Consider the following 27745-nt stretch of genomic DNA (forward strand, 5'->3'; position numbering starts at 1 on the left):
CCACACAATCGCGGATCGAACTGCAGACGCGCGTTTTACGGTTCGGGAGGAAGATGGACGACCCTCGTTTATTAGTACCGAGAGATCCAGACTTTACGCCCCCCAATCCATCCACTCACTGGGACCTATAGAAGCCTGACGAGCGTGTAATGATGGAGAAGGAGAGGGGAGGGGGACCAATGAGAGATGGAGGATCCCTTTCAGGGGGTGGGGGGGGGGCCAGGATCCGGCAATTTCGGCAGTTGCCCGGCGAGGATGCTGGAAGGCCACCTGTGCACCTCGGTAGCCGTGGAGAGGTTAAAGTGACGGTGTGTGGGGCCGTCTCATCACGTCTCAGCGGCCAGGCGAGCCAATGAGAAGGAGCTGCCAGAGGTGGGCTTGGCTTTGGGAAACGGAGAGGAGAAGAGAACGATTTACAGAGAGCCGAGGCGAAGGGAAGCAAAAAAAAAAAACGATCGCTCGGCAGATGAACCCACCTTCCCGGAAAATGGAACAGGAACTGGCGCCAAACACCTGAGGGACCACCAGAGAAAAGGTCCTCCAGGCCCGGGATCTGGACCACCCATGCCCCCTCGTAGATCGAACCGGGAACGGGAGTCAGAATTGGGGGCCGAAGGTAATCCACCACATCCAGACCATGGACTCGTCGGGTCATTTCCATGATTCCGGGGTCGGAGACATGGAGGACGAGCCCAAGTGCCAGTGCCCGTTGTCTGGCGACTCCGCCGCCGCCGCCAACCAGCTGCAGAGCCAGACGTTTCAGCACAGCCTGTTGCATTCCTCCCCGACGGCGTTTCAGGGCCCCTCCTTGCGCCAATTCCACGGCTCTCCACCCTTCTTCCTCCAGGCAGGGGAGCCAGCTCAATCTAAGTGACCACTTAGTTGGACACTCTCCAAGTTCGGCGTCTACAAGTGGGGCTGGCGGAGGGTGCAAGCACAGACAAGCCAGCCCTCTGGTCCACAGAAGGGACAGCAACCCGTTCACCGAAATAGCCATGAGCTCCTGTAAATACACCGGAGGGGTCATGAAGCCCCTCAGCCGTCTAAGTGCCTCCAGAGGAACCTGATCGACTCGGAGCCGAGAGCCAGCCGCTCCAGATCTTCAACTCCAGCAACCCGCCCGAGATTGTCATCTCTTCCAAAAGCGAGCACCACTCCAACCAGACTTTGCACCACCACCCCAACGCCACCCACAACCACCAACACTCAGGCAATAACAGCACCGCCGCCTACCCAAAGCCAACAAGCGCAAGCACCAGAACATCGGCTACAAGCTGGGGCACCGGCGGGCGCTCTTCGAGAAGAGGAAGAGGCTCAGCGACTACGCGCTCATTTTCGGGATGTTTGGATAGTGGTCATGGTCATTGAGACCGAACTGTCTTGGGGATTGTATGAAAAGGTACGGTTCATGATCACGTCGAAGGTTGGGGACGGTTGGGATGATTTGGGATTGTTGGGGAAGGTTGGTGATGGTTGGGGATGGTTGGGGAAGGTTGGGGACGGTTGGGGATTGTTGGTGATGGTTGTGGATGGTTGGGGAAGGTGGGGAAGGTTGGGGATGGTTGGGATGGTTGGGGAAGGTTGGGGACGGGTTGGGGGATTGTTGGGGAAGGTTGGGGAAGGTTGGGGAAGGTTGGTGATGGTTGGGGCGGTTGGGGATTGTTGGTGATGGTTGTGGAAGGTTGGGGATGGTTGAGGAAGGTTGGGGAAGGTTGGGGAAGGTTGGGGAAGGTTGGTGATGGTTGTGGATGGTTGAGGAAGGTTGAGGAAGGTTGGGGATGGTTGAGGAAGGTTTGGGACGGTTGGGGACGATTGGGGAAGGTTGAGGACGGTTGGGGAAGGTTGGGGACGATTGGAGATTGTTGGGGATGATTTGGGATGGTTGGGGAAGGTTGTGGATGGCTGGGGAAGGTTGGTGATGGCTGGGGAAGGTTGGTGATGGTTGGGGATGGCTGGGGATGGTTGGGGATGGTTGGGGAAGGTTGGTGATGGCTGGGGAAGGTTGGGGATGGTTGGGGATGGCTGGGGATGGTTGGGGATGGTTGGGGATGGTTGGGGAAGGTTGGGGAAGGTTGGGGATGGTTGGGGATGGTTGGTGATGGTTGGGGAAGGTTGGTGATGGATCGGGAAGGTTGGGGATGACTGGGGAAGGTTGGGGATGGTTGGGGAAGGTTGGGGATGGTTGGGGAAGGTTGGGGAAGGTTGGGGATGGTTGGGGAAGGTTGGGGAAGGTTGGGGATGGTTGGGGAAGGTTGGGGAAGGTTGGTGATGGTTGTGGATGGTTGAGGAAGGTTGAGGAAGGTTGGGGATGGTTGAGGAAGGTTTGGGACGGTTGGGGACGATTGGGGAAGGTTGAGGACGGTTGGGGAAGGTTGGGGACGATTGGAGATTGTTGGGGATGATTTGGGATTGTTGGGGAAGGTTGTGGATGGCTGGGGAAGGTTGGTGATGGCTGGGGAAGGTTGGTGATGGTTGGGGATGGCTGGGGATGGTTGGGGATGGCTGGGGATGGTTGGGGATGGTTGGGGAAGGTTGGTGATGGCTGGGGAAGGTTGGGGATGGTTGGGGATGGCTGGGGATGGTTGGGGAAGGTTGGGGATGGTTGGGGAAGGTTGGGGAAGGTTGGGGATGGTTGGGAAAGGTTGGGGAAGGTTGGGGAAGGTTGGGGATGGTTGGGGATTGTTAGGGAAGGTTGGTGATGGTTGGGGAAGGTTGGGGATGGTTGGGGAAGGTTGGCGATGGTTGGGGATTGTTAGGGAAGGTTGGGGATGGTTGGGGATAGTTGGGGATGGTTGGTGATGGTTGGGGATAGTTGGGGATGGTTGGGGAAGGTTGGGGATGGTTGGGGACGGTTGGGGATGGTTGGCGATGGTTGGCGATGGTTGGGGAAGGTTGGTGATGGTTGGGGGATGGCTGGGGATGGTTGGGGAAGGTTGGGGAAGGTTGGGGATGGTTGGGGATGGTTGGTGATGGTTGGGGAAGGTTGGTGATGGTTGGGGATGGCTGGGGATGGTTGGGGATGGTTGGGGATGGTTGGGGAAGGTTGGGGAAGGTTGGGGATGGTTGGGGATGGTTGGTGATGGTTGGGGAAGGTTGGTGATGGATCGGGAAGGTTGGGGATGACTGGGGAAGGTTGGGGATGGTTGGGGAAGGTTGGGGATGGTTGGGGAAGGTTGGGGAAGGTTGGGGATGGTTGGGGAAGGTTGGGGAAGGTTGGGGATGGTTGGGAAAGGTTGGGGAAGGTTGGGGAAGGTTGGGGATGGTTGGGGATTGTTAGGGAAGGTTGGTGATGGTTGGGGAAGGTTGGGGATGGTTGGGGAAGGTTGGCGATGGTTGGGGATTGTTAGGGAAGGTTGGGGATGGTTGGGGATAGTTGGGGATGGTTGGTGATGGTTGGGGATAGTTGGGGATGGTTGGGGATAGTTGGGGACGGTTGGGGAGGTTGGTGTGGTTGGCGATGGTTGGGGGATGGTTGGGGACGGTTGGGGAAGGTTGGCGATGGTTGGAGATGGTTGGGGAAGGTTGGGGACGGTTGGGGAAGGTTGGGGACGATTTGGAATGTTTGGGGATCACTGGGGGTCGGTGGGATTCTATTGGTTACATTGTATCATTGGGGGAAATGGCTTCTTGTTCCTCTCCATCCCCCCTCTATCCTCCCTTCCCAGCCCCTCGTGTACGACGGATGACGAGACTGGATAACCCGAGCCTTGGATCTCGCTCAGCTTGCTGGATTGCAACCCGAGCGACTCCTTCGCTGCCGGAGAAGAGGGAAGCGTTCGGTGTACCGCGCACGCTTAACGCTTCCCGACCCGAGGAACTCAGAGCTCCTGCTAATTGCCCAGAAGTCTCCCCCAGAGCCGGGAGCGGCGCGCTGGCGGCTTCCCGTTCCACATCCCAGCCTCGAGCTGCTGGCGGGGGCTCCGGGATCGCGTTTTGGGAATGATGAGGGAGAAAAAGATGGCTACAGGTGTCAGAGGAGGCAAAGCGAGGAGCTCGAGCAAGGTGCGAGCGCCGCCGTGGGAAAACAGAAAAAGGGATCGGAGCCGCCCGGCGCTAGCATCTTGCAGCTGTGTCAAGGGGGGGGCCCCGCCAACGATTAACTGGTGCTATTCTTTGCTCGTCTCAGGAACGCGGCTCGCGGGAAGCGGCCGGAATGTACAATGAGCTCGCCGCTCGCTCTGCAGTCATATTCAGCTCCTCGCTCAGAATCTTTTTTTTTTTTTATGAAAGGCGCCGACCCCCCCCCCCCCCCCCCCCGCAGCCTGAAGCACCATCTGCCTGTGAATCTTCAGATCTGTGCGGATCTCGGAGGAGAGGACGCCGGCGTCCATTAGCGCGCCGGCAGGAAAAGGCGAAATCAGATTACGGCCGGTGGGGCAGGTTGCAGCTCGCAGGCCCACGTCTGCTAAGTGCCGCTCTGATCCCAGCTGGTCGGAAAGCGATCGGTCGATCGACCGGCGGCGGCGGATGCGCCGACCGCTTTCCTGCGGTCGGGAGAAGCGTCTATCGATCGGGGGGGGGGGGGTCATAATCGGACGTTGTCCCGTCGCGCGTCTCACCGAAATGTTTCTAATTCTTCAGTTTGTAAAAGTTTGACGCGGAAAGTTGTGAAATGGTAACAAAGTAACGAAAATAGAAACAGAGTAGATGTAACAATCTATACCCGCTGGGCCTGGCCTGGGGCCCCTCGGTGCGGCTCTTGGGCCCCAGCAGGTAGAAGAGCAAACGCAGCACAGAACTGCAAACACTAACCGTAGTGATCTTCAACAGTCTCATGTAACATCACGTCATGTCCCACGTCTGTGTCCTGTACTGTGTCTGCAGTCTCTGGTCATCTCCTGTACTGTGTCCGCAGTCTCTGGTCATCTCCTGTACTGTGTCCGCAGTCTCTGGTCATCTCCTGTACTGTGTCCGCAGTCTCTGACCATCCCCTGTACTGTGTCCGCAGTCTCCGGTCATCTCCTGTACTGTGTCCGCAGTCTCCGGTCATCTCCTGTACTGTGTCCGCAGTCTCCGGTCATCTCCTGTACTGTGTCCGCAGTCTCCGGTCATCTCCTGTACTGTGTCCGCAGTCTCTGACCATCTCCTGTACTGTGTCCGCAGTCTCTGGTCATCTCCTGTACTGTGTCCGCAGTCTCTGGTCATCTCCTGTACTGTGTCCGCAGTCTCTGGTCATCTCCTGTACTGTGTCCACAGTCTCTGGTCATCTCCTGTACTGTGTCCGCAGTCTCTGGTCATCTCCTGTACTGTGTCCGCAGTCTCTGGTCATCCCCTGTACTGTGTCCGCAGTCTCCGGTCATCTCCTGTACCATGTCTGCAGTCTCCGGTCATCTCCTGTACTGTGTCCGCAGTCTCCGGTCATCTCCTGTACTGTGTCCGCAGTCTCTGACCATCTCCTGTACTGTGTCCGCAGTCTCTGGTCATCTCCTGTACTGTGTCCGCAGTCTCTGGTCATCTCCTGTACTGTGTCCGCAGTCTCTGGTCATCTCCTGTACTGTGTCCGCAGTCTCTGGTCATCCCCTGTACTGTGTCCGCAGTCTCCGGTCATCTCCTGTACCATGTCTGCAGTCTCCGGTCATCTCCTGTACTGTGTCCGCAGTCTCTGGTCATCCCCTGTACTGTCCGCAGTGTCTGGTCATCTCCTGTACTGTGTCCGCAGTCTCTGGTCATCTCCTGTACTGTGTCCGCAGTCTCTGGTCATCCCCTGTACTGTGTCCGCAGTCTCCGGTCATCTCCTGTACCATGTCTGCAGTCTCCGGTCATCTCCTGTACTGTGTCCGCAGTCTCCGGTCATCTCCTGTACTGTGTCCGCAGTCTCTGACCATCTCCTGTACTGTGTCCGCAGTCTCTGGTCATCTCCTGTACTGTGTCCGCAGTCTCTGGTCATCTCCTGTACTGTGTCCGCAGTCTCTGGTCATCTCCTGTACTGTGTCCGCAGTCTCTGGTCATCCCCTGTACTGTGTCCGCAGTCTCCGGTCATCTCCTGTACCATGTCTGCAGTCTCCGGTCATCTCCTGTACTGTGTCCGCAGTCTCCGGTCATCTCCTGTACTGTGTCCGCAGTCTCTGGTCATCTCCTGTACTGTGTCCGCAGTCTCCGGTCATCTCCTGTACCGTGTCTGCAGTCTCCGGTCATCTCCTGTACTATGTCTGCAGTCTCTGGTCATCTCCTGTACTGTGTCTGCAGTCTCTGGTCATCTCCTGTACTGTGTCTGCAGTCTCTGGTCATCTCCTGTACTGTGTCCGCAGTCTCTGGTCATCTCCTGTACTGTGTCCGCAGTCTCTGGTCATCTCCTGTACTGTGTCTGCAGTCTCTGATCATCTCCTGTACTGTGTCTGCAGTCTCTGGTCATCTCCTGTACTGTGTCCGCAGTCTCTGGTCATCTCCTGTACTGTGTCCGCAGTCTCTGGTCATCTCCTGTACTGTGTCCGCAGTCTCTGGTCATCTCCTGTACTGTGTCTGCAGTCTCTGATCATCTCCTGTACTGTGTCCGCAGTCTCTGGTCATCTCCTGTACTGTGTCCGCAGTCTCTGGTCATCTCCTGTACTGTGTCTGCAGTCTCTGATCATCTCCTGTACTGTGTCCGCAGTCTCTGGTCATCTCCTGTACTGTGTCCGCAGTCTCTGGTCATCTCCTGTACTATGTCCGCAGTCTCTGGTCATCTCCTGTACTGTGTCCGCAGTCTCTGGTCATCTCCTGTACTGTGTTGGTCCGGGGGAATTGTAATGCGTTCATCACTTATTCGTATTTTTTGCGTTCCGTTGGGTTCGATCTCGCCATTTGTGCGATTACCGCTTTCTGATCAGATTGTAACGCCCCTCCCCCCCCCCCCCCCGTGACTGTATGCCGATAGGACTGGCTGACCGCCGTTGCACTGGACATTCGAACCCTCCACAAGAGCTTGCACTCTAACGGCAGCCAGGCACGCAGTAACAGGAACACTTGACTGACCAAACTGCGCATTGTGTCATTAAAAAAAAAAAAAATAAAAAAATAAAAAAATAAAAAATCGATGAGTTTCCAACCGAATATATTGATTATATGTTCAGTCTGCTGATCAGGGCAGAGAGTTTTAGCGGTTGATTTGGGGATGAAATAGCGCCTCAGTCGAGGTTTTCATTTCACTGTCCAATCACAGGCTGGGTTCAGAGGAAGCAGGTTGAATCATGCTGATAGGAGGAGAGAGCAGAGTGACAGGTGAGATCATCACCATCTGTCCAATCACAGGCTGGGGGGGGGGGTTCAGGATAACCTGGGCTCAGAGGGAGTAGGTTGAATCATGCTGATAGGAGGAGAGAGCAGAGACAGGTGAGTTCATCAGCATCTGTCCAATCACAGGCTGGGGTTGGGTCCAGGATAACCTGGGCTCAGAGGAAGTAGGTTGAATAATGCCGATAGGAGGGGAGAGCAGAGTGACAGGTGAGAATATCACCATCTTTCCAATCACAGGGTGGGGGTGGGTCCAGGATAACCTGGGCTCAGAGGAAGTAGGTTGAATAATGCCGATAGGAGGGGAGAGCAGAGTGACAGGTGAGATCATCACCATCTGTCCAATCACAGGCTGGGGGCGGGTCCAGGATAACCTGGGCTCAGAGGAAGTAGGTTGAATAATGCCAATAGGAGGAGAGAGCAGAGAGACAGGTGAGCTCATCACCATCTGTCCAATCACAGGCTGGGGTTGGGTCCAGGATAACCTGGGCTCAGAGGAAGTAGGTTGAATAATGCCGATAGGAGGGGAGAGCAGAGTGACAGGTGAGATCATCACCATCTGTCCAATCACAGGGTGGGGGCGGGTCCAGGATAACCTGGGCTCAGAGGAAGTAGGTTGAATAATGCCGATAGGAGGGGAGAGCAGAGTGACAGGTGAGATCATCACCATCTGTCCAATCACAGGGTGGGGGCGGGTCCAGGATAACCTGGGCTCAGAGGAAGTAGGTTGAATAATGCCGATAGGAGGGGAGAGCAGAGTGAAAGGTGAGATCATCACCATCTGTCCAATCACAGGCTGGGGGCGGGTCCAGGATAACCTGGGCTCAGAGGAAGTAGGTTGAATAATGCCAATAGGAGGAGAGAGCAGAGAGACAGTTGAGCTCATCACCATCTGTCTTCTTTCCTCTCACTGTCCAATCACAGGCCGGGGGAGGGACAAGGCCTGTACTGAAATGTAAGGGAGAAGAACTATGCAGAGAATGCCGGAGCTCCTCCCAGTGCGGAGGGAATTGCGAGGATCCTGGCCGAGAAATGAATTCTGATTGGCCGCCCTCGTGGCTCTCGTGTCTGGCGCACGGCGGGAGGCAGATTGCCGTTTCCTGGACGTGGTGATTAGATTTTCTGGTAAGCAGATCTGGATAATAAACAATCCATCCTGCAGAACCTTTCCCTGGGGGGGGCACTGGGGGGGGGGGCACTGGGGGGGGGCGCAGGCAATTGCCGCCATCGATTGGAAACATAATTTCCACCGTTCCGGCTGGTTTGAAACATTGTTGCATCCTCTGGATCGCTGGGTCGCTACAGTGTCGTGGATGCGCATCGGCTTCTGATGATCCTGCTGTGTTCCATGGACACCTGGGGTGCCACCCCATGTGGCCATTTTTGTGCCCCCCCCCCCCCACACACACTCTTTTGGTTGCTGGCTGCCAGCATCCTAGCAACCAATGATGCTATGACTCATTTGTCACTAGGAGCCAGGCAGCTAGGCCACAGCATCCTTGGTTGCTAGGATGCTGGTGGCTGCAATACACAGCGTCATTGGTTGCTAGGACTGACGTGGCTGGGGCGTACAGCGTCATTGGTTGCTAGGGCTCGCGTGGCTGGGGCGTACAGTGTCATTGGTTGCTAGGACTCGCGTGGCTGGGGCGTACAGCGTCACTGGTTGCTAGGACTCGCGTGGCTGTGGAGAGTACAGCGTCACTGGTTGCTAGGAGGCGATTGCCTGGGCTGAACCAGGGAAATTGGTTGCTATTATACTGCTGGCTGGATCACTTCCCGTGTCGGTGACACCAGGACAAGTAGAGGGGGTGAATCTCCCCAGTGGGGACACAGCCAGAGTCACCCCTGATGTGGGCGTGTCACTAGATATACGCTCTTCCTGTACAGTGCGGCATGCCGAGTGATGCGTCAGTGTCCCCCTTCCAGGTATTTATTCCAGCACAGGACCCCCCCCAAAAAAAATAGCTTTTTTTTTTCTCTAGAAGGACGGCGCCATATTTGTTCCGGCCTCATCCGGGGTCACCATCTACTGCCGGGTCAGAGATATACAGCCATGGAAATCCTGGTGCCTGTGTTCACAAATGTCTGACACAGATCAGCCCCCTGCTGCAGCCTCTCACTTTGCTACAAAGTTACAATGTACAGTCTGATCACTGGGGGAGGGGAGACTGAGGAAATGCCTCCTCCTCCTCCTCCTACAAAGTTACAATGTACAGTCTGATCCCTGGGGGAGGGGAGACTGAGGAAATGACTCCTCCTCCTCCTACAAAGTTACAATGTACAGTCTGATCACTGGGGGAGGGGAATCTGCTGTTTCAGCTGTTGAATACACGGAGAGCAATACAGATTTCAGGGCCCCCAGGGGCCGTTATGAGCCGCTTTCCTGAGCAGAGGCTGCCCCCTCCCCCCTGCGAGGATTAATCAGACGTTTCCATAAAATCCCTTTATAAATATCTGAACAATCTGACACGGCCGGGGGAACCTTCTGATTGGTTGCTCCGGGGATTACCTTTTGCCTGCCCCCCCGCCTCATCAAATATTTAAATAAATCCTGTTTTCATTACACACCTGTTTTTTTTTTAGTCTCAGTGATGTCATCACTGGGTCTCTGCGCTCCTCTACGCAATGCAGGCAGATTGTGGCTGATGGGAGGGGCCAGCAGGGGGTGTATATAGATCAAGTTCCGCCTCCTCCAGTCCAGGGGGTACACCTACGTTCAGGCGCACTGCTAGAATTAGCGGCATTATTACCCCCCTCTGCTGGGAGGCGGAGCCACGTATACAACAGAACCTGTCCCCGGGGGGGCGGTAAAATCTGTATCCGCTCCAGAAAAAAAAAAAAAAATCAATATTTTCCATTCGGCTCGTTCTCTGCAGCTTCTGTCAGGATAAATGCGATTCGTGTTATCACCGCCCCGCCCCCGCAGCACCGCCGCCATTAACCCCTCACCGCCCTGCGGCTTCCGACGCGCCGTGACGCAGGATCATATCGTGCGGAGGTTCCGTTCACACTCGGCGTTTACAAAAAACACGGAGAACACGCGTTTGGCCGCACATTTCAGAAAAGCGTCCCGTTAAAGGTTAGCCCCCCCCCCCCCCGATCAGATTTGTTTTTTTCTGCCCCCAGGGGGAGATTTCACACCACTTCCTGTCCCAGAAACACAACAGGAAGTTGGAGAAAAAGCGAGAGTAACTCTGTTGTTGTCACTGCTACAGGTGTCCCCATTAGATTTCCCCTCACTTCCTGTTCTGGCGGCCACGATAACATTTTGGATTTCTCATCACTTCCTGTCTCAGTGACACCCCCTCAGTTGGGGACACTGACAGCTATTAAAACCTGACAGAGATTCTAGCCCTTCTACACTCCACCTAAAACCCAATTTGCTAGAACCTCGGTCAGATTTTTTTTTTTGCTGCCCCCAGGGGGAGATTTCACTCCACTTCCTGTCCCAGAGACACCACAGGAAGTTGGAGAAAATGCAAGAGTAACTTTTTAGTTGTCACTGCTACACGTGTCCCCATTAGATTTCCCCTCACTTCCTGTACTGGTAGCCATGGTCACATTTTAGATTTCCCCTCACTTCCTGTTCTGGCGGCCATGGTCACATTTTGGATTTCCCTCACTTCCTGTTCTGGCTGCCATGGTCACATTTTAGATTTCCCCTCACTTCCTGTTCTGGCGGCCATGGTCACATTTTGGATTTCCCTCACTTCCTGTTCTGGCTGCCATGGTCACATTTTAGATTTCCCCTCACTTCCTGTTCTGGCGGCCATGGTCACATTTTGGATTTCCCCTCACTTTCCGTTCTGGTGGCCATGATAACATTTTGGATTTCCCCTCACTTCCTGTTCTGGTGGCCATGATAAAATTTTGGATTTCTCATCACTTCCTGTCTCGGTGACACCCCTAAGTTGGGGACACTGACAGCTAATAAAACCTGTTAGAGGACCTAGCCCTTCTACACTCCACCCAAAACCCAATTTGGTAACATGGATGGAGTTAGAATCCCGGTCAGATTTTTTTTTGCTGCCCCCAGGAGGAGGTTTCACTCCACTTCCTGTCCCAGAGACACAACAGGAAGCTGAAAAAAAGGCGAGCGTAACTCTTATTTTAGTTGTCACTGCAACAGGTGTCCCCAGTAGATTCCCCCTCACTTCCTGTACTGCTGGCCATGTTAACATTTTAGATTTCCCCTCACTTCCTGTTCTGGCGGCCATGGTCACATTTTGGATTTCCTAACACTTCCTGTCTGGGTGACACCGGGACAATTAGGGGGAATCCCCCCAGTGGGGACGCCAACAGCAATTAAAGCCTGTCAGAGGCGCTAGCCCTTCCACACTTCATCCAAAACCCACATTTTTTACATGGATGTAGTTAGGTAATAGAACCCGCAATTTTTTTTTTTTTACTGCCCCCCAGGGGGAGATTTCACTCTACTTCCTACTGTAGAGACACAACAGGAAGTTGGAAAAAAAAGGGAGAGTAATTCTTCTTTTAGTTGTCACTGCCACCCCCAACCCGATCCCTAACCCACTGGAAGCCGGCTCCTCAAATCACTCTTCTGGTGACATTTTAGATTTCCCATCACTTCCTGTCTGGGTGACACCGGGGGAATCCCCCCTCACTGGGGACACCTGCAGCAATAAAAACCCGCCAGGGGATCTGATCCACCAAAGACGTTTGGCTTCAGATACACTTGAAGTCTACAAAGGAAAACTTTTTTGTTACTTTTGGATGGAGTGGAGAGGGGTTAGCCCTCCCCCCCGGCAGATTTTTACCCCTCCCCGGCAGATTTTTACCCCCCACCCTTCCTTCTTCATCCTCTCTGTCTAGTTTACTGCTAATTACCAAAAGTGAAAAAAAAAAAGTGTTGTCACCAGAACAGGAATAGAGGGGAAATCTTCCTATGGGGACACCGGTTCAGGGATTCCCTTCGCTTTGCAGGGATTTCCTCTCACTTCCTGGTTTGGCTTTGGCACAGGAAGTGAATGGAAATCTCTCCCAATGGGACCCGGCGGGGTCAGTTCCACTCTATATCCACCCATAGTCCCCGGAAATCAGGCTGTGAGGTGGGAGGTCCTGCACTCACCATCCTAACATGTTTCAGGTACCGGGGGGGGGGGGGGGGGGGTGTCGATCCTTAGGCAGGCGTACAGGAAGGAGGAGGTTGCAGCACGGACCTCAGCAGATGGTGGAATGTAATCCGAGGGAATGGCGGTTGACACAGGAAGTGAGACTAGAGTTGTCACGGGGACAGGGGCCACCAGATGGAAGATCTCCCCTCCATTGCCAGCTGTAAAGTTCGGTGACACCAAGGCCATAGAGAGGGTGAATCTCCCCAGTGGGGACACAGACAGCAATACAATTCTGGCAGACAATCTAACCCTTCCCCGAATCCCCGCCCTGTCAGAAATCAGGCTGCCAGTGGGAGTCCCTCCAGGATCTACGGCACACTGGCATCATAACATATTTCAGATACCGGGGGCTGGGAGGGTCATGGGGGGAGGGGGGGCGGGGAGGAGGCGATGACAGCAAGGACCTCAGCAGGCCGATGACGATTGTTTGTAATCCAACAGAATGGCAGGTGACACAGGAAGTGAGTTGTCACCAGGACGGGTGTCCCCATGGCAGGATTTCCCCTCTATTCCTGTATTGGTGACAACTGTGCAGGATTTCCTCTCTGTTCCTGTTCTGGTGACAACTGTGCAGGATTTCTCCTCTATTCCTGTATTAGTGACAACTGTGCAGGATTTCCTCTCTATTCCTGTTCTGGTGACAACTGTGCAGGATTTCCCCTCTATTCCTGTATTTGTGACAACTGTGCAGGATTTCCCCTCTATTCCTGTTCTGGTGACAACTGTGCAGGATTTCTCCTCTATTCCTGTTCTGCTGACAACTGTGCAGGATTTCTCCTCTATTCCTGTTCTGCTGACAACTGTGCAGGATTTCTCCTCTGTTCTTGTATTGGTGACAACTGTGCAGGATTTCCTCTCTGTTCCTGTTCTGGTGACAACTGTGCAGGATTTCCCCTCTATTCCTGTTCTGGTGACAACTGTGCAGGATTTCCCCTCTATTCCTGTTCTGGTGACAACTGTGCAGGATTTCCTCTCTATTCCTGTTCTGCTGACAACTGTGCAGGATTTCCCCTCTATTCCTGTTCTGCTGACAACTGTGCAGGATTTCCTCTCTATTCCTGTTCTGCTGACAACTGTGCAGGATTTCCCCTCTATTCCTGTATTGGTGACAACTGTGCAGGATTTTCTCTCTATTCCTGTTCTGGTGACAACTGTGCAGGATTTCCTCTCTATTCCTATATTGGTGACAACTGTGCAGGATTTCCCCTCTATTCCTGTATTGGTGACAACTGTGCAGGATTTCCTCTCTATTCCTGTATTGGTGACAACTGTGCAGGATTTCTCCTCTATTCCTGTTCTGGTGACAACTGTGCAGGATTTCCTCTGTATTCCTGTTCTGGTGACAACTGTGCAGGATTTCTCCTCTATTCCTGTATTAGTGACAACTGTGCAGGATTTCTCCTCTATTCCTGTTCTGGTGACAACTGTGCAGGATTTCCTCTCTATTCCTGTTCTGGTGACAACTGTGCAGGATTTCCTCTCTATTCCTGTTCTGGTGACAACTGTGCAGGATTTCCTCTCTATTCCTGTTCTGGTGACAACTGTGCAGGATTTCCTCTCTATTCCTGTTCTGGTGACAACTGTGCAGGATTTCCTCTCTATTCCTGTTCTGGTGACAACTGTGCAGGATTTCCTCTCTATTCCTGTTCTGGTGACAACTGTGCAGGATTTCCCCTCTATTCCTGTATTGGTGACAACTGTGCAGGATTTCCTCTCTATTCCTGTATTGGTGACAACTGTGCAGGATTTCCTCCTCTATTCCTGCATTGGTGACAACTGTGCAGGATTTCTCCTCTATTCCTGCATTGGTGACAACTGTGCAGGATTTCTCCTCTATTCCTGTTCTGGTGACAACTGTGCAGGATTTCCTCTCTATTCCTGTTCTGGTGACAACTGTGCAGGATTTCCTCTCTATTCCTGTTCTGGTGACAACTGTGCAGGATTTCCTCTCTATTCCTGTTCTGGTGACAACTGTGCAGGATTTCCTCTCTATTCCTGTTCTGGTGACAACTGTGCAGGATTTCCTCTCTATTCCTGTTCTGGTGACAACTGTGAACTGAATGACGTGGTCCCGGTCCGGCTATACAGTGTAATGTGGGGGGGGGGGGATCCGCGGATCGCAAACAGCTTTCGTCTGATTCAAAAAGCTACGGCATGCTAAAGTGGCCCTCAAATCAGCTGGGAGACCACTTCGGCATGCCATCAAGGAAACGTCCAGGCAGAGGATTGCAAACCCGTAAAGTGGGACCCCCTAGCCTAGGTTTTCGGGGGAAGGGTCAGGGACTCTGCCGGGTTTTTGTTGCCCAGGCGAAGTGGATAATCTGCGGCCCCACCCCCTTTTCTCATCTCCATTCCAATCTCGATCGCACGCCGAGCTGCGGATAAATATCCGTCTCCGGAGTTTAGCACCTGCTGCGCGTTGACCTGCGGAACATAACAATGTTGTCCGTGTTTGTCGCGGGAGGGGGAGGCGCGCGACGGTCAGCATGGCGCCTGGTTTGCGCTCTTTTGTTGGTTTCGGGGTCAAGGACGGGCGAGGCGGTGAAGTGGCCAGGGGGGAATGGCTGAAAATTGCTTCCTGATCCATTAATAGTCTCCATTGTCAGCGGCGGAATACAGAAGGCGGCGGTATGGGGGGGGGGAGGTCTGTCAGGACGCGCGAATCTTATTAACATGACCGCCAGAGACTCCCCTCCCCCCATTTCGAGGGATCCCTCCATCTATCTCAGGTCGATCGGCCATCGTTTGTGTCTGTGATCAGATCCCGGGAATTGTACGTCTCACCGAGGATTTGTCTTCTAGATACTTTGTATCGATTTATATTGTACGACTTATTGCGGGCGGCCATATTGGCGGGGAATACTTTCCGTGCACGTACGACTTATTGTGGGCGGCCATATTGGCGGGGAATACTTTCCGCGCACGTATGACTTATTGTGGGCGGCCATATTGGCGGGGAATACTTTCTGTGCACGTACGACTTATTGTGGGCGGCCATATTGGCGGGGAATACTTTCTGCACACGTACGACTTATTGTGGGCGGCCATATTGGCGGGAAATACTTTCCGTGCACGTACGACTTATTGCGGGCGGCCATATTGGCGGGGAATACTTTCCGTGCACGTACGACTTATTGCGGGCGGCCATATTGGCGGGGAATACTTTCTGCACACGTACGACTTATTGTGGGCGGCCATATTGGCGGGGAATACTTTCTGCACACGTACGACTTATTGTGGGCGGCCATATTGGCGGGGAATACTTTCCGTGCACGTACGACTTATTGCGGGCGGCCATATTGGCGGGGAATACTTTCCGTGCACGTACGACTTATTGTGGGCGGCCATATTGGCGGGGAATACTTTCTTTTCTCCTGCTCAGAGATGGCGCTATACTGCCTGTGACGCGATACATTGTTTCCATTACTAACATTCCCACATCTATTACTGGAATCTGATTGGCCACCTCTGGATTGAGCAGCTCCGCCCATTTCGGGGGATCCCTTCATCTATTTCAGGTTGATCGGCCATCTTGCCAGTAACACGCGGGGAATACTTCCTGTCTGGAAATCCTGCCCAGAGATGGAGCGATACTGCCTCTAACATGATACATTGTTTCCATTACTAACATTCCCACATCTATTACTGGAATCTGATTGGCCACCTCTGAATTGAGCAGCTCCGCCCATTTTGAGGGATCCCTTCATCTTTTCAGATTGATCAGCCATCTATGTGTCTGTGATCAGATCCCGGGACTTATATGTCTCACCGAGGATTTGTCTTCTAGACACTTTGTATCGATTTATATCATACGATTTATTGTCCACAAGTGGGCGGCCATATTGGCGGGGATTACTTCCTGCCCAGAGATGGCGCTATACTGCCTGTGACGTGATACATTGTTTCCATTATTGATATTCCCATTTTTATTACCAGAATCTGATTGGACGCCATGTCACTGATTCTGGATTGAGCAGCTCCGCCCATTTCGAGGGATCCCTTCATCTATTTCAGGTTGATCGGCCATCTTGCCAGTAACACGCGGGGAATACTTCCTTGTCTACAAATCCTGGCCAGAGATGGCGCTATACTGCCTGTGACGCGATACATTGTTTCCATTACTAACATTCCCACATCTATTACTGGAATCTGATTGGCCACCTCTGGATTGAGCAGCTCCGCCCATTTCGGGGGATCCCTTCATCTATTTCAGGTTGATCGGCCATCTTGCCAGTAACACGCGGGGAATACTTCCTGTCTGGAAATCCTGGCCAGAGATGGCGCTATACTGCCTGTGACGCGATACATTGTTTCCATTACTAACATTCCCACATCTATTACTGGAATCTGATTGGCCACCTCTGGATTGAGCAGCTCCGCCCATTTCGAGGGATCCCTTCATCTATTTCAGGTTGATCGGCCATCTTGCCAGTAACACGCGGGGAATACTTCCTGTCTGGAAATCCTGGCCAGAGATGGCGCTATACTGCCTGTGACGTGATACATTGTTTCCATTATTGATATTCCCATTTTTATTACCGGAATCTGATTGGATGCCTTGTCACCTGCTCTGGATTGAGCAGCTCCGCCCATTTCGAGGGATCCCTCCATCTATCTCAGGTTGATCTATGTGTCTGTGATCAGATCCCGGGAATTATACTTCTCACCAAGGATTTGTCTTTTAGATACTTTGTATCGATTTCTATCATACAATGTATTATCCCCACGTGGGCGGCCATCTTGGCGACGACATGCGTGGAATACTTCCTGCCCGGAGATTGCCTAGTCTCCATGTACGTGCGTGCTCAGTATTTATCGCTGGGAGGATACAGTGGAGTTCCCCTTTAAGGCGGCGGATTTATTTATGAAACGTTGGAGCCTCAGCTTGCGGCCAAAACCGGATTTGGGATTTCACGGCGGCGGAGATTAATGCGACTGCGGCGGGGCTGCTAAGTAACCATCTATAATGGGTTTGTCAGGCGGGATAATGTATGTGTGTCTGGGGGGCGGGTGGGGGGGAGGGGATGGAGCTGATCCCCCCACACAGGACGGGCGGGCTGCCTGCAGACCCCACTGCTCACTATACACCGTGTTGGGGAGTACTGGGGGGGGGGGTAGGTACCGGGGAAGGGGAGGTACCGAAGGAGTGGTAGGTACCCAGGGGTGAGCGGTAAGTACCAGAGGAGGGGTAGGTACCCAGTAGAGGTAGGTACCCAGGGGTGAGGGGTAGGCACATGGGGGGGGCTCCTCTAGGTAGGTGCCAGTCTCTACAAGTCTCCTCTGCGTAGGTGCCAGTCTCTACAAGTCTCCTCTAGGTAGGTGCCAGTCTCTAGCAGTCCCCTCTGCGTAGGTGCCAGTCTCTAGCAGTCCCCTCTACGTAGGTGCCAGTCTCTAGCAGTCTCCTCTAGGTAGGTGCCAGTCTCTAGCAGTCCCCTCTGCGTAGGTGCCAGTCTCTAGCAGTCCCCTCTGCGTAGGTGCCAGTCTCTAGCAGTCCCCTCTGCGTAGGTGCCAGTCTCTAGCAGTCCCCTCTGCGTAGGTGCCAGTCTCTAGCAGTCCCCTCTGCGTAGGTGCCAGTCTCTAGCAGTCCCCTCTGCGTAGGTGCCAGTCTCTAGCAGTCCCCTCTAGGTAGGTGCCAGTCCCTAGCAGTCTCCTCTGCGTAGGTGCCAGTCTCTAGCAGTCCCCTCTAGGTAGGTGCCAGTCCCTAGCAGTCTCCTCTAGGTAGGTGCCAGTCTCTAGCAGTCTCCTCTAGGTAGGTGCCAGTCTCTAGCAGTCTCCTCTAGGTAGGTGCCAGTCTCTAGCAGTCTCCTCTAGGTAGGTGCCAGTCTCTAGCAGTCTCCTCTAGGTAGGTGCCAGTCTCTAGCAGTCTCCTCTAGGTAGGTGCCAGTCTCTAGCAGTCCCCTCTAGGTAGGTGCCAGTCTCTAGCAGTCCCCTCTAGGTAGGTGCCAGTCTCTAGCAGTCCCCTCTAGGTAGGTGCCAGTCTCTAGCAGTCCCCTCTAGGTAGGTGCCAGTCTCTAGCAGTCCCCTCTAGGTAGGTGCCAGTCTCTAGCAGTCTCCTCTAGGTAGGTGCCAGTCTCTAGCAGTCCCCTCTAGGTAGGTGCCAGTCTCTAGCAGTCTCCTCTAGGTAGGTGCCAGTCTCTAGCAGTCTCCTCTAGGTAGGTGCCAGTCTCTAGCAGTCTCCTCTAGGTAGGTGCCAGTCTCTAGCAGTCTCCTCTAGGTAGGTGCCAGTCTCTAGCAGTCTCCTCTAGGTAGGTGCCAGTCTCTAGCAGTCCCCTCTAGGTAGGTGCCAGTCTCTAGCAGTCTCCTCTAGGTAGGTGCCAGTCTCTAGCAGTCTCCTCTAGGTAGGTGCCAGTCTCTAGCAGTCTCCTCTAGGTAGGTGCCAGTCTCTAGCAGTCCCCTCTAGGTAGGTGCCAGTCTCTAGCAGTCTCCTCTAGGTAGGTATTCTGCCATTGCCCAGTGTGGAGGGTTCTGTACCCCCCCAGATAATGACATTAGTGAGGTTACCATGGCAAAGTGGCGACTGGAGCGTTTCCTGGAACAGATCGATTTCAGAATCCAGAGTCGTCCGAAGTAAAGTCACATGTCCTCCATAACGCCGGGCAACGCCTACATTTAACCCCGCGACCGCCCGGCGCCATCCCGCAAACGCCGCAGCTGCGCTCAAATCAGAAAGTCCACTTACCCAAATCCATCGCAGCAGCGCAACCAGATCCAGCAGGCTTTTCTGAGTGCTTCTGGGTAGGACTGCAGCCTCTTGTTACATGACCTGGGCTAGGGAGTTGCTGCAAATGGCGTGTCAAGGGGAGGATTCCTGTCACTGCAGGCTCAGAAAACGGAGTCTCGCTCAGCGAATCATCAGTTTGCAGAGGATCGCAGCATCCGGTACAGATGCTCCCAAAGGCGCCTTTTTTTTTTTTCCCTTGACCCGGGGTTCCCCTTTAAAGAAAAACAAGGATGACTTTGTGGCGGAGGTTGAGGCGGCAGCGGCCGCTATCGCACGTCTATCAGAACAGCCGCGTTGTTTGGATGGAATTAATTGAGCGAACCCCGAGGGCTTATTCAATAGAGGAGAGAGGCGCCTGCTCCGGCGCGGGACGCAGATAACGAGTCTGAGGAGAGATCGATGCCGAACAATAATTATCAGCTCCGCTGCCGCGCCGAATCTATCCAAGATGGAGGACAGATTGCGAGGGGGGGGGGATGGGGGGCCATCATCGGATATAGAACGATACAAACCGTCCAATAAAAACACAGAAAAGGGTCCTCCGACCTAAAGAGACCTCCAGATGTTCGATAGATATGAGGACAATGCTTTACAGGTTTTCATGTCGTCACTGAACTGAGACCCCGCCCCCTCCCCCACCCTGTGCCCATTGCTCAGGGTTTGCCAGCAGTAACGTCTCACTTGTCCCGATGTTATCTCTCACACACCAGAAGTAAATCGGCACGTCTGGGGGAAATCGGGACTTCGGATGAAATGTCATCACTGGGTCCCTGTGCTTCTCTATGCAGTGCTGGTGGGAGGGGCCAGCAGGTGCAGTTTTCGTCACATATCTTATTATAGTCCCAGTGATGTCATCACTGGGTCCCAGTGCTTCTCTATGCAATGCTGGTGGGAGGAGCCAGCAAGCTACATATCTTATAGTCCCAGTGATTTCATCACTGGGTCCCTGTGCTTCTCTATGCAATGCTTGTAGGAGGGGCCAGCAGGGTGTGGTTTTCGTTACATATCTCATTATAGTCCCAGTGATTTCATCACTGGGTCCCAGTGCTTCTCTATGCAATGCTGGTGGGAGGAGCCAGCAAGCTACATATCTTATTATAGTCCCAGTGATTTCATCACTGGGTCCCAGTGCTTCTCTATGCAATGCTGGTGGGAGGAGCCAGCAAGCTACATATCTTATAGTCCCAGTGATTTCATCACTGGGTCCCAGTGCTTCTCTATGCAATTCTGGTGGGATTGGCCAGCAGGGTGCGGTTTTTGTTACATATCTTATTATAGTCCCCAGTGATGTCATCACTAAGTCCATATGCTTCTCTATGCAATACAGGCAGATCCTGGCTAGTGGGAGGGGCCAGCAAGGTGCAATTTTTATTATATACCTTGTTATAGTCCCAGCGATGCTAACACTGGGTCTCTCTGCGTCTCTATGCAATGCAGTCAGTGGGAGGAGCCATCAAGGGCTGTACATAGCTTCCTGAAAACATCACAGCACCCCGCCTCAGTCCTCCTCTCAAGAGCCCCCAGTCCTGACACAAGCAGTGGGAGGAGTTATGCAAATATCAGAAAGCCTTGATGGGTGGGTGTCAGTCTGGAGGAGTGGGCGTTCCTAGGCAGTCTATATTTCCATAGGTAACACCCACATGTGATGCTGAGCCTCCATGATTGGAAGAACTGAAATCCAATGAATGAGGGGGTGGGGCCAGGGGCAGTCAGGCTGGGGAGGAATGTGCTAGATGATGCTGGATGTCCTCCAGACAGGAAATGGGGCGGAGCTCTATCTGACTGGCTGCAGCTTCTAATGGACATTGTGAGACGCTCCCAGTGTGCGGTGACATCAGAGGAAGCCGATTCATTCCTGGGGAGAAGCCGGGACACCTGTGCAAGACTGAAGGGGAGGAGCCGGGACACCTGTGCAAGACTGGAGGGGAGGAGCCGGGACACCTGTGCAAGACTGGAGGGGAGGAGCCGGGACACCTGTGCAAGACTGGAGGGGAGGAGCCGGGACACCTGTGCAAGACTGAAGGGGAGGAGCCGGGACACCTGTGCAAGACTGAAGGGGAGGAGCCGGGACACCTGTGCAAGACTGGAGGGGAGGAGCCGGGACACCTGTGCAAGACTGGAGGGGAGGAGCCGGGACACCTGTGCAAGACTGGAGGGGAGGAGCCGGGACACCTGTGCAAGACTGGAGGGGAGGAGCCGGGACACCTGTGCAAGACTGGAGGGGAAGAGCCGGGACACCTGTGCAAGACTGGAGGGGAGGAGTCGGGACACCTGTGCAAGACTGGAGGGGAGGAGTCGGTACACCTGTGCAAGACTGAAGGGGAGGAGTCGGTACACCTGTGAAAGACTGGAGGGGAGGAGTCGGTACACCTGTGCAAGACTGGAGGGGAGGAGCTGGGACACCTGTGCAAGACTGGAGGGGAGGAGCCGGGACACCTGTGCAAGACTGGAGGGGAGGAGTCGGGACACCTGTGCAAGACTGAAGGGGAGGAGTCGGTACACCTGTGAAAGACTGGAGGGGAGGAGTCGGTACACCTGTGCAAGACTGAAGGGGAGGAGCCGGTACACCTGTGCAAGACTGAAGGGGAGGAGCTGGTACACCTGTGCAAGACTGAAGGGGAGGAGCTGTAACACATGTGCAAGAAAGAAGGGGAGGAGCCGGTACGCCTGTGCAAGAAAGAAGGGGAGGAGCCGGTAAGCTTGTGCAAGAAAGAAGGGGAGGAGCCGGTAAGCTTGTGCAAGGCTGAAGGGGAGGAGCTGGTTCACCTGTGCAAGACTGAAGGGGAGGAGCTGTAACACCTGTGCAAGAAAGAAGGGGAGGAGCCGTTACGCCTGTGCAAGAAAGAAGGGGAGGAGCCGGTAAGCTTGTGCAAGGCTGAAGGGGAGGAGCTGGTTCACCTGTGCAAGAAAGAAGGGGAGGAGCCGATACACCTATGCAAGACTGAAGGGGAGGAGCTGCTACACCAGTGCAAGACTGAAGGGGAGGAGCCGGGACACCTGGGGGATGGAGGTTGGATTTATATCCTTCCCCCCCACCCCACCTCCATCATTAAGCCGTGGACACCCAGGACCCTGCCACTGGTTGGCCGGTTCTCCTTCCTTGGACCACTATGGGTCAGTCCTGACCACCGCAGACTGGGAACACTCCTCAAGAGCTGCAGCGTTGGAGTTGCTCTGACCCGTCTAGACATACAATTTGGTCCTTGTCAGAGTCCCTTCAATCCTCACACTTGTGCTTCTTCATCACATCAACTTCAGGGACAACATGTTCACTCGTCTAATCCTTTCACATGTCATTGTAATGAGACGGTCAATGTTATTGGTGTCAGTGGTGGAAATACTCCGGCTGATCAGTCCTGAGGACTCCGGGAAGGAGAACCCCTACACTACAGTTCTCTGTGACACCAGAGAGAACGGACTGATTGTGGACCCATGCAGATTTCGTACATGTCGCCGTCCCGAGAACTGTCCGTGGATGCTTTATATCCACTTTCAGGAGAAGGTCCCCAAGAAGAAAGGAACTACAGGACCCCGAAAGCCTGAAAAATGAGCCGTCCTTCATACAGGAAACGTCTCCTGAGCTACGGATTGGAAATAGTGGCCGGTAATTGTGGCCCCTGGGAGGGGAGGAGGACTCCGGGGACACTCCGGAAATCAGGAAATAGTCCTACTATGAGTGCAATACTCCGGGGGCCGGGGGGGGGGATGTCCTCCAATAATACCAGAGATCTGTGCCGTACACAGCGCCCACATCCCGTACACAGCGCCCACATCCCGTACACAGGGCCCACATACCGTACACAGGGCCCCCATCCCGTACACAGGGCCCACATCCCGTACACAGCGCCCACATCCCGTACACAGCGCCCCCATCCCGTACACAGGGCCCACATCCCGTACACAGGGCCCACATCCCGTACACAGGGCCCACATCCCGTACACAGGGCCCACATCCCGTACACAGGGCCCACATCCCGTACACAGGGCCCACATCCCGTACACAGGGCCCACATCCCGTACACAGGGCCCACATCCCGTACACAGCGCCCCCATCCCGTACACAGGGCCCCCATCCCGTACACAGGGCCCCCATCCCGTACACAGCGCCCCCATCCCGTACACAGCGCCCACATCCCGTACACAGCGCCCCCATCCCGTACACAGGGCCCACATACCGTACACAGCGCCCCCATCCCGTACACAGCGCCCCCATCCCGTACACAGCGCCCACATACCGTACACAGCGCCCACATCCCGTACACAGGGCCCACATGCCGTACACAGCGCCCACATCCCGTACACAGCGCCCACATCCCGTACACAGCGCCCACATCCCGTACACAGCGCCCACACCCCCGTACACAGCGCCCACACCCCGTACACAGAGCCCACATCCCGTACACAGCGCCCACATCCCGTACACAGGGCCCCCATACCGTACACAGGGCCCCCATACCGTACACAGGGCCCACACCCCGTACACAGCGCCCACATCCCGTACACAGAGCCCCCATACCGTACACAGCGCCCACACCCCGTACACAGGGCCCCCATCCCGTACACAGGGCCCACATCCCGTACACAGCGCCCACATCCCGTACACAGCGCCCACATCCCGTACACAGGACCCACATCCCGTACACAGGGCCCACATCCCGTACACAGGGCCCCCATCCCGTACACAGCGCTCACATACCGTACACAGAGCCCACATCCTGTACACAGAGCCCACATCCCGTACACAGCGCCCACATACCGTACACAGCGCCCCCATCCAACAACTACAAGGAACCAAACCTCACTTAGGACTTTGTCTGGTGCCTCAAATATATTATTTTTTAATATTACATCACTTTCTTTCATATAATAATAAATATCAAATATGATCAATCACCTTATATATATATTATACAGTGAAGGAAATGCGTATTTGCTCCCCGGCTGATATTGAATGTTCGCCCCTCACACAGAAACGATCGGTCTAACAATGGAATGTTCGCCCCTCACACAGAAACGATCGGTCTAACAATGGAATGTTCGCCCCTCACACAGAAATGATCGGTCCAACAATGGAATGTTCGCCCCTCACACAGAAATGATCGGTCTAACAATGGAATGTTCCCCCTCACACAGAAATGATCGGTCTAACAATGGAATGTTCGCCCCTCACACAGAAATGATCGGTCTAACAATGGAATGTTCGCCCCTCACACAGAAATGATCGGTCTAACAATGGAATGTTCGCCCCTCACACAGAAATGATCGGTCTAACAATGGAATGTTCGCCCCTCACACAGAAATGATCGGTCTAACAATGGAATGTTCGCTCCTCACACAGAAACGATCGGTCTAACAATGGAATGTTCGCCCCTCACACAGAAATGATCGGTCTAACAATGGAATGTTCGCCCCTCACACAGAAATGATCGGTCTAACAATGGAATGTTCGCCCCTCACACAGAAATGATCGGTCTAACAATGGAATGTTCGCTCCTCACACAGAAACGATCGGTCTAACAATGGAATGTTCGCCCCTCACACAGAAACGATCGGTCTAACAATGGAATGTTCGCCTCTCACACAGAAATGATCGGTCTAACAATGGAATGTTCGGTGTAACGCTGAGAGACAGAATACCTCAACAAATTCAGCAGAAATGCGTCTAGCAAATGATGACGGATCTGCATGTTCATGAGGGACAGAAGGATTTGATCCCCTATCATTCAGCAGGATTTCTGGCTCCCAGGTGTCTCTCATACAGGTAACAAGCTGAGATTAGAAGCAGTCTCTTAAAGGGAGTGCTGCTAATCTCATTGTGTTACCTGTATAAAAGACACCTGTCCACAGGAGCCATCAAACCATCAGATTCCAAACTCTCCACCATGGCAAAGACCAAAGAGCTGTCCAAGGATGTCAGGGACAAGATTGTAGACCTACACAAGGCTGGACTGGGCTACCAAACTATGGCCAAGCAGCTTGGTGAGAAGGTGACAACAGTTGGTGCAATCATTCACAAATGGAAGAAACACAAAACAAGTGTCAGTCTCCCTAGGTCTGGTGCACCATGCAAGATCTCACCTCGTGGAGTGTCAATGATCATGAGAACAGGGAGGAATCATCCCAGAAATACACGTGAGGATCTTGTCAATGATCTCCAGGCAGCTGGGACCACAGTCACCAAGAAAACAATTGGTAACACACTACGCCGACAAGGACTGAAATCCTGCAGTGCCCGCACGGTCCCTCTGCTCAAGAAAGCCCATGTCCAGGCCCGTCTGAAGTCTGCCACTGAACATCTGAATGATGCAGAGGAGGACTGGTGGAAGTGTTGTGGTCAGAGGAGACCAAAATCCAGCTCTTTGGCATCAACTCAACTCGCCGTGTTTGGAGGAGGAGGAATGCTGCCTATGACCCCAAGAACACCATCCCAACTGTGAAACATGGTGGTGGAAACATTCTGCTTTGGGGGTGTTTTTCTGCTAAGGGGACAGGACAACTGCACCGCATCAAAGGGACGATGGACGGGGCAATGTACCCTCAAATCTTGGGTGAGAACCTTCTTCCCTCAGCCAGGGCATTGAAAATGGGTGGTGGATGGGTGTTCCAGCATGACAATGACCCAAAACACACGGCCAAGGCAACAAAGGAGCGGCTCAAGAAGAAGCACATTAAGGTCCTGGAGTGGCCTAGCCAGTCTCCAGACCTTCGTCCGATTGAACATCTGTGGAGGAGCTGAAAGTTCGAGTTGCCAAACGTCAGCCACCAAACCGTAATGACTTGGAGAGGATCTGCCAAGAGGAGTGGGCCAAAATTCCTCCTGAGATGTGTGCGAACCTGGGGGCCAACTCCATGAAACATCTGACCTCTGCGATTGCCAACAAGGGATTGGCCACCAAGTACTAAGTCATGTTTTGTAAAGGGGATCAAATCCTTCTTTCCCTCATGAACATGCAGATCCGTCATCATTTGTTAGACGCATTTCTGCTGAATTTGTTGTTGTATTCTGTCTCTCAGTGTTACACCGAACATTCCATTGTTAGACCGATCGTTTCTGTGTGAGGGGCGAACATTCCATTGTTAGACCGATCGCTTCTGTGTGAGGGGCGAACATTCCATTGTTAGACCGATCGTTTCTGTGTGAGGGGCGAACATTCCATTGTTAGACCGATCGTTTCTGTGTGAGGGGCGAACATTCCATTGTTAGACCGATCGTTTCTGTGTGAGGGGCGAACATTCCATTGTTAGACCGATCGTTTCTGTGTGAGGGGCGAACATTCCATTGTTAGACCGATCGTTTCTGTGTGAGGGGCGAACATTCCATTGTTAGACCGATCGTTTGTGTGTGAGGGGCGAACATTCCATTGTTAGACCGATCGTTTGTGTGTGAGGGGCGAACATTCCATTGTTAGACCGATCGTTTGTGTGTGAGGGGCGAACATTCAGCATCAGCCGGGGAGCAAATACACATTTCCTGCACTGTATGTATATATATATATTTTTTTTTTCCCCACTTTCTTTTATATATAGATTATATTATTGATATTATTAATAATTATATATATATATAAAGTTAATTATTATTACTAGAAATCATCTTGATATATATTATTTTATATGATTTAAATTATATATATATCGATCAGGGGCGGACTGACAACTCATGGGGCCCCCGGGCAAAAGGGGATCATGGGGCCCCCGGAAAATAGGGGATCATGGGGCCCCCGGGCAATAGGGGATCATGGGGCCCCCGGAAAATAGGGGATCATGGGGCCCCCCAGGCAATAGGGGATCATGGGGCCCCCCAGGCAATAGGGGATCATGGGGTCCCCGGGCAATAGGGGATCATGGGGTCCCCGGGCAATAGGGGATCATGGGGCCCCCGGGCAATAGGGGATCATGGGGCCCCCTGGAAAATAGGGGATCATGGGGCCCCCCGGGCAATAGGGGATCATGGGGCCCCCCCGGCAATAGGGGATCATGGGGTCCTCGGGCAATAGGGGATCATGGGGTCCTCGGGCAATAGGGGATCATGGGGCCCCCCGGGCAATAGGGGATCATGGGGCCCCCCGGGCAATAGGGGATCATGGGGCCCCCTGGGCAATAGGGGATCATGTGGCCCCCGGGCAATAGGGGTTCATGGGGCCCCCCGGGCAATAGGGGATCATGGGGTCCTCGGGCAATAGGGGATCATGGGGTCCCCGGGCAATAGGGGATCATGGGGCCCCCCGGGCAATAGGGGATCATGGGGTCCTCGGGCAATAGGGGATCATGGGGTCCCCGGGCAATAGGGGATCATGGGGCCCCCCGGGCAATAGGGGATCATGGGGTCCTCGGGCAATAGGGGATCATGGGGCCCCTGTGTCCTTGCCCAAACTGAAAAAAGCCTATGAAAAAGGTACCAGGAGCATCTCATGGGGCCCCCTCCTGACCCCGGGCCCTCAGGCAGTGCCTGGGTTTCCAAATGCTCAGTCCGCCCCTGCTATCGATGAATAATTTACATACATGCATTCACACATACAGAATATATAATTATATTTCATAATAACAATGTTATATGAAGTCCCGAGTCCGACATACATGAAGATGACACGCAGATGTGGGTTCGGGGTTTTGTGTTTGGACAAAAATATGGAAACCCTCCATGATTGGCAGTTGTGAAAGTGACGCCGTGTTTGGCGAT

The 27745-nt window shown here is 53.6% G+C and overlaps 1 protein-coding gene across 1 annotated transcript in view; it reads left to right on the top strand.

Moving 5' to 3' along the window:
- The first annotated feature begins 1278 nt into the window (after positions 1–1278).
- Positions 1279–27745, top strand: part of LOC149430703 (small conductance calcium-activated potassium channel protein 3) — a 110974-nt gene continuing 84507 nt past the window's right edge. Inside the window, exon 1 of the mRNA XM_089666076.1 lies at positions 1279–1399. Coding sequence (XP_089522202.1) covers positions 1358–1399 — 42 coding nt within the window. The 5' untranslated portion in view covers positions 1279–1357. The remainder of the gene's footprint in view (positions 1400–27745) is intronic.

Source organism: Staurois parvus, unplaced genomic scaffold (genome assembly GCF_062004578.1).
Source record: "Staurois parvus isolate SC_StPar_1 unplaced genomic scaffold, SC_StPar_1.0 ptg002513l, whole genome shotgun sequence".
NCBI lineage: Eukaryota > Metazoa > Chordata > Amphibia > Anura > Ranidae > Staurois > Staurois parvus.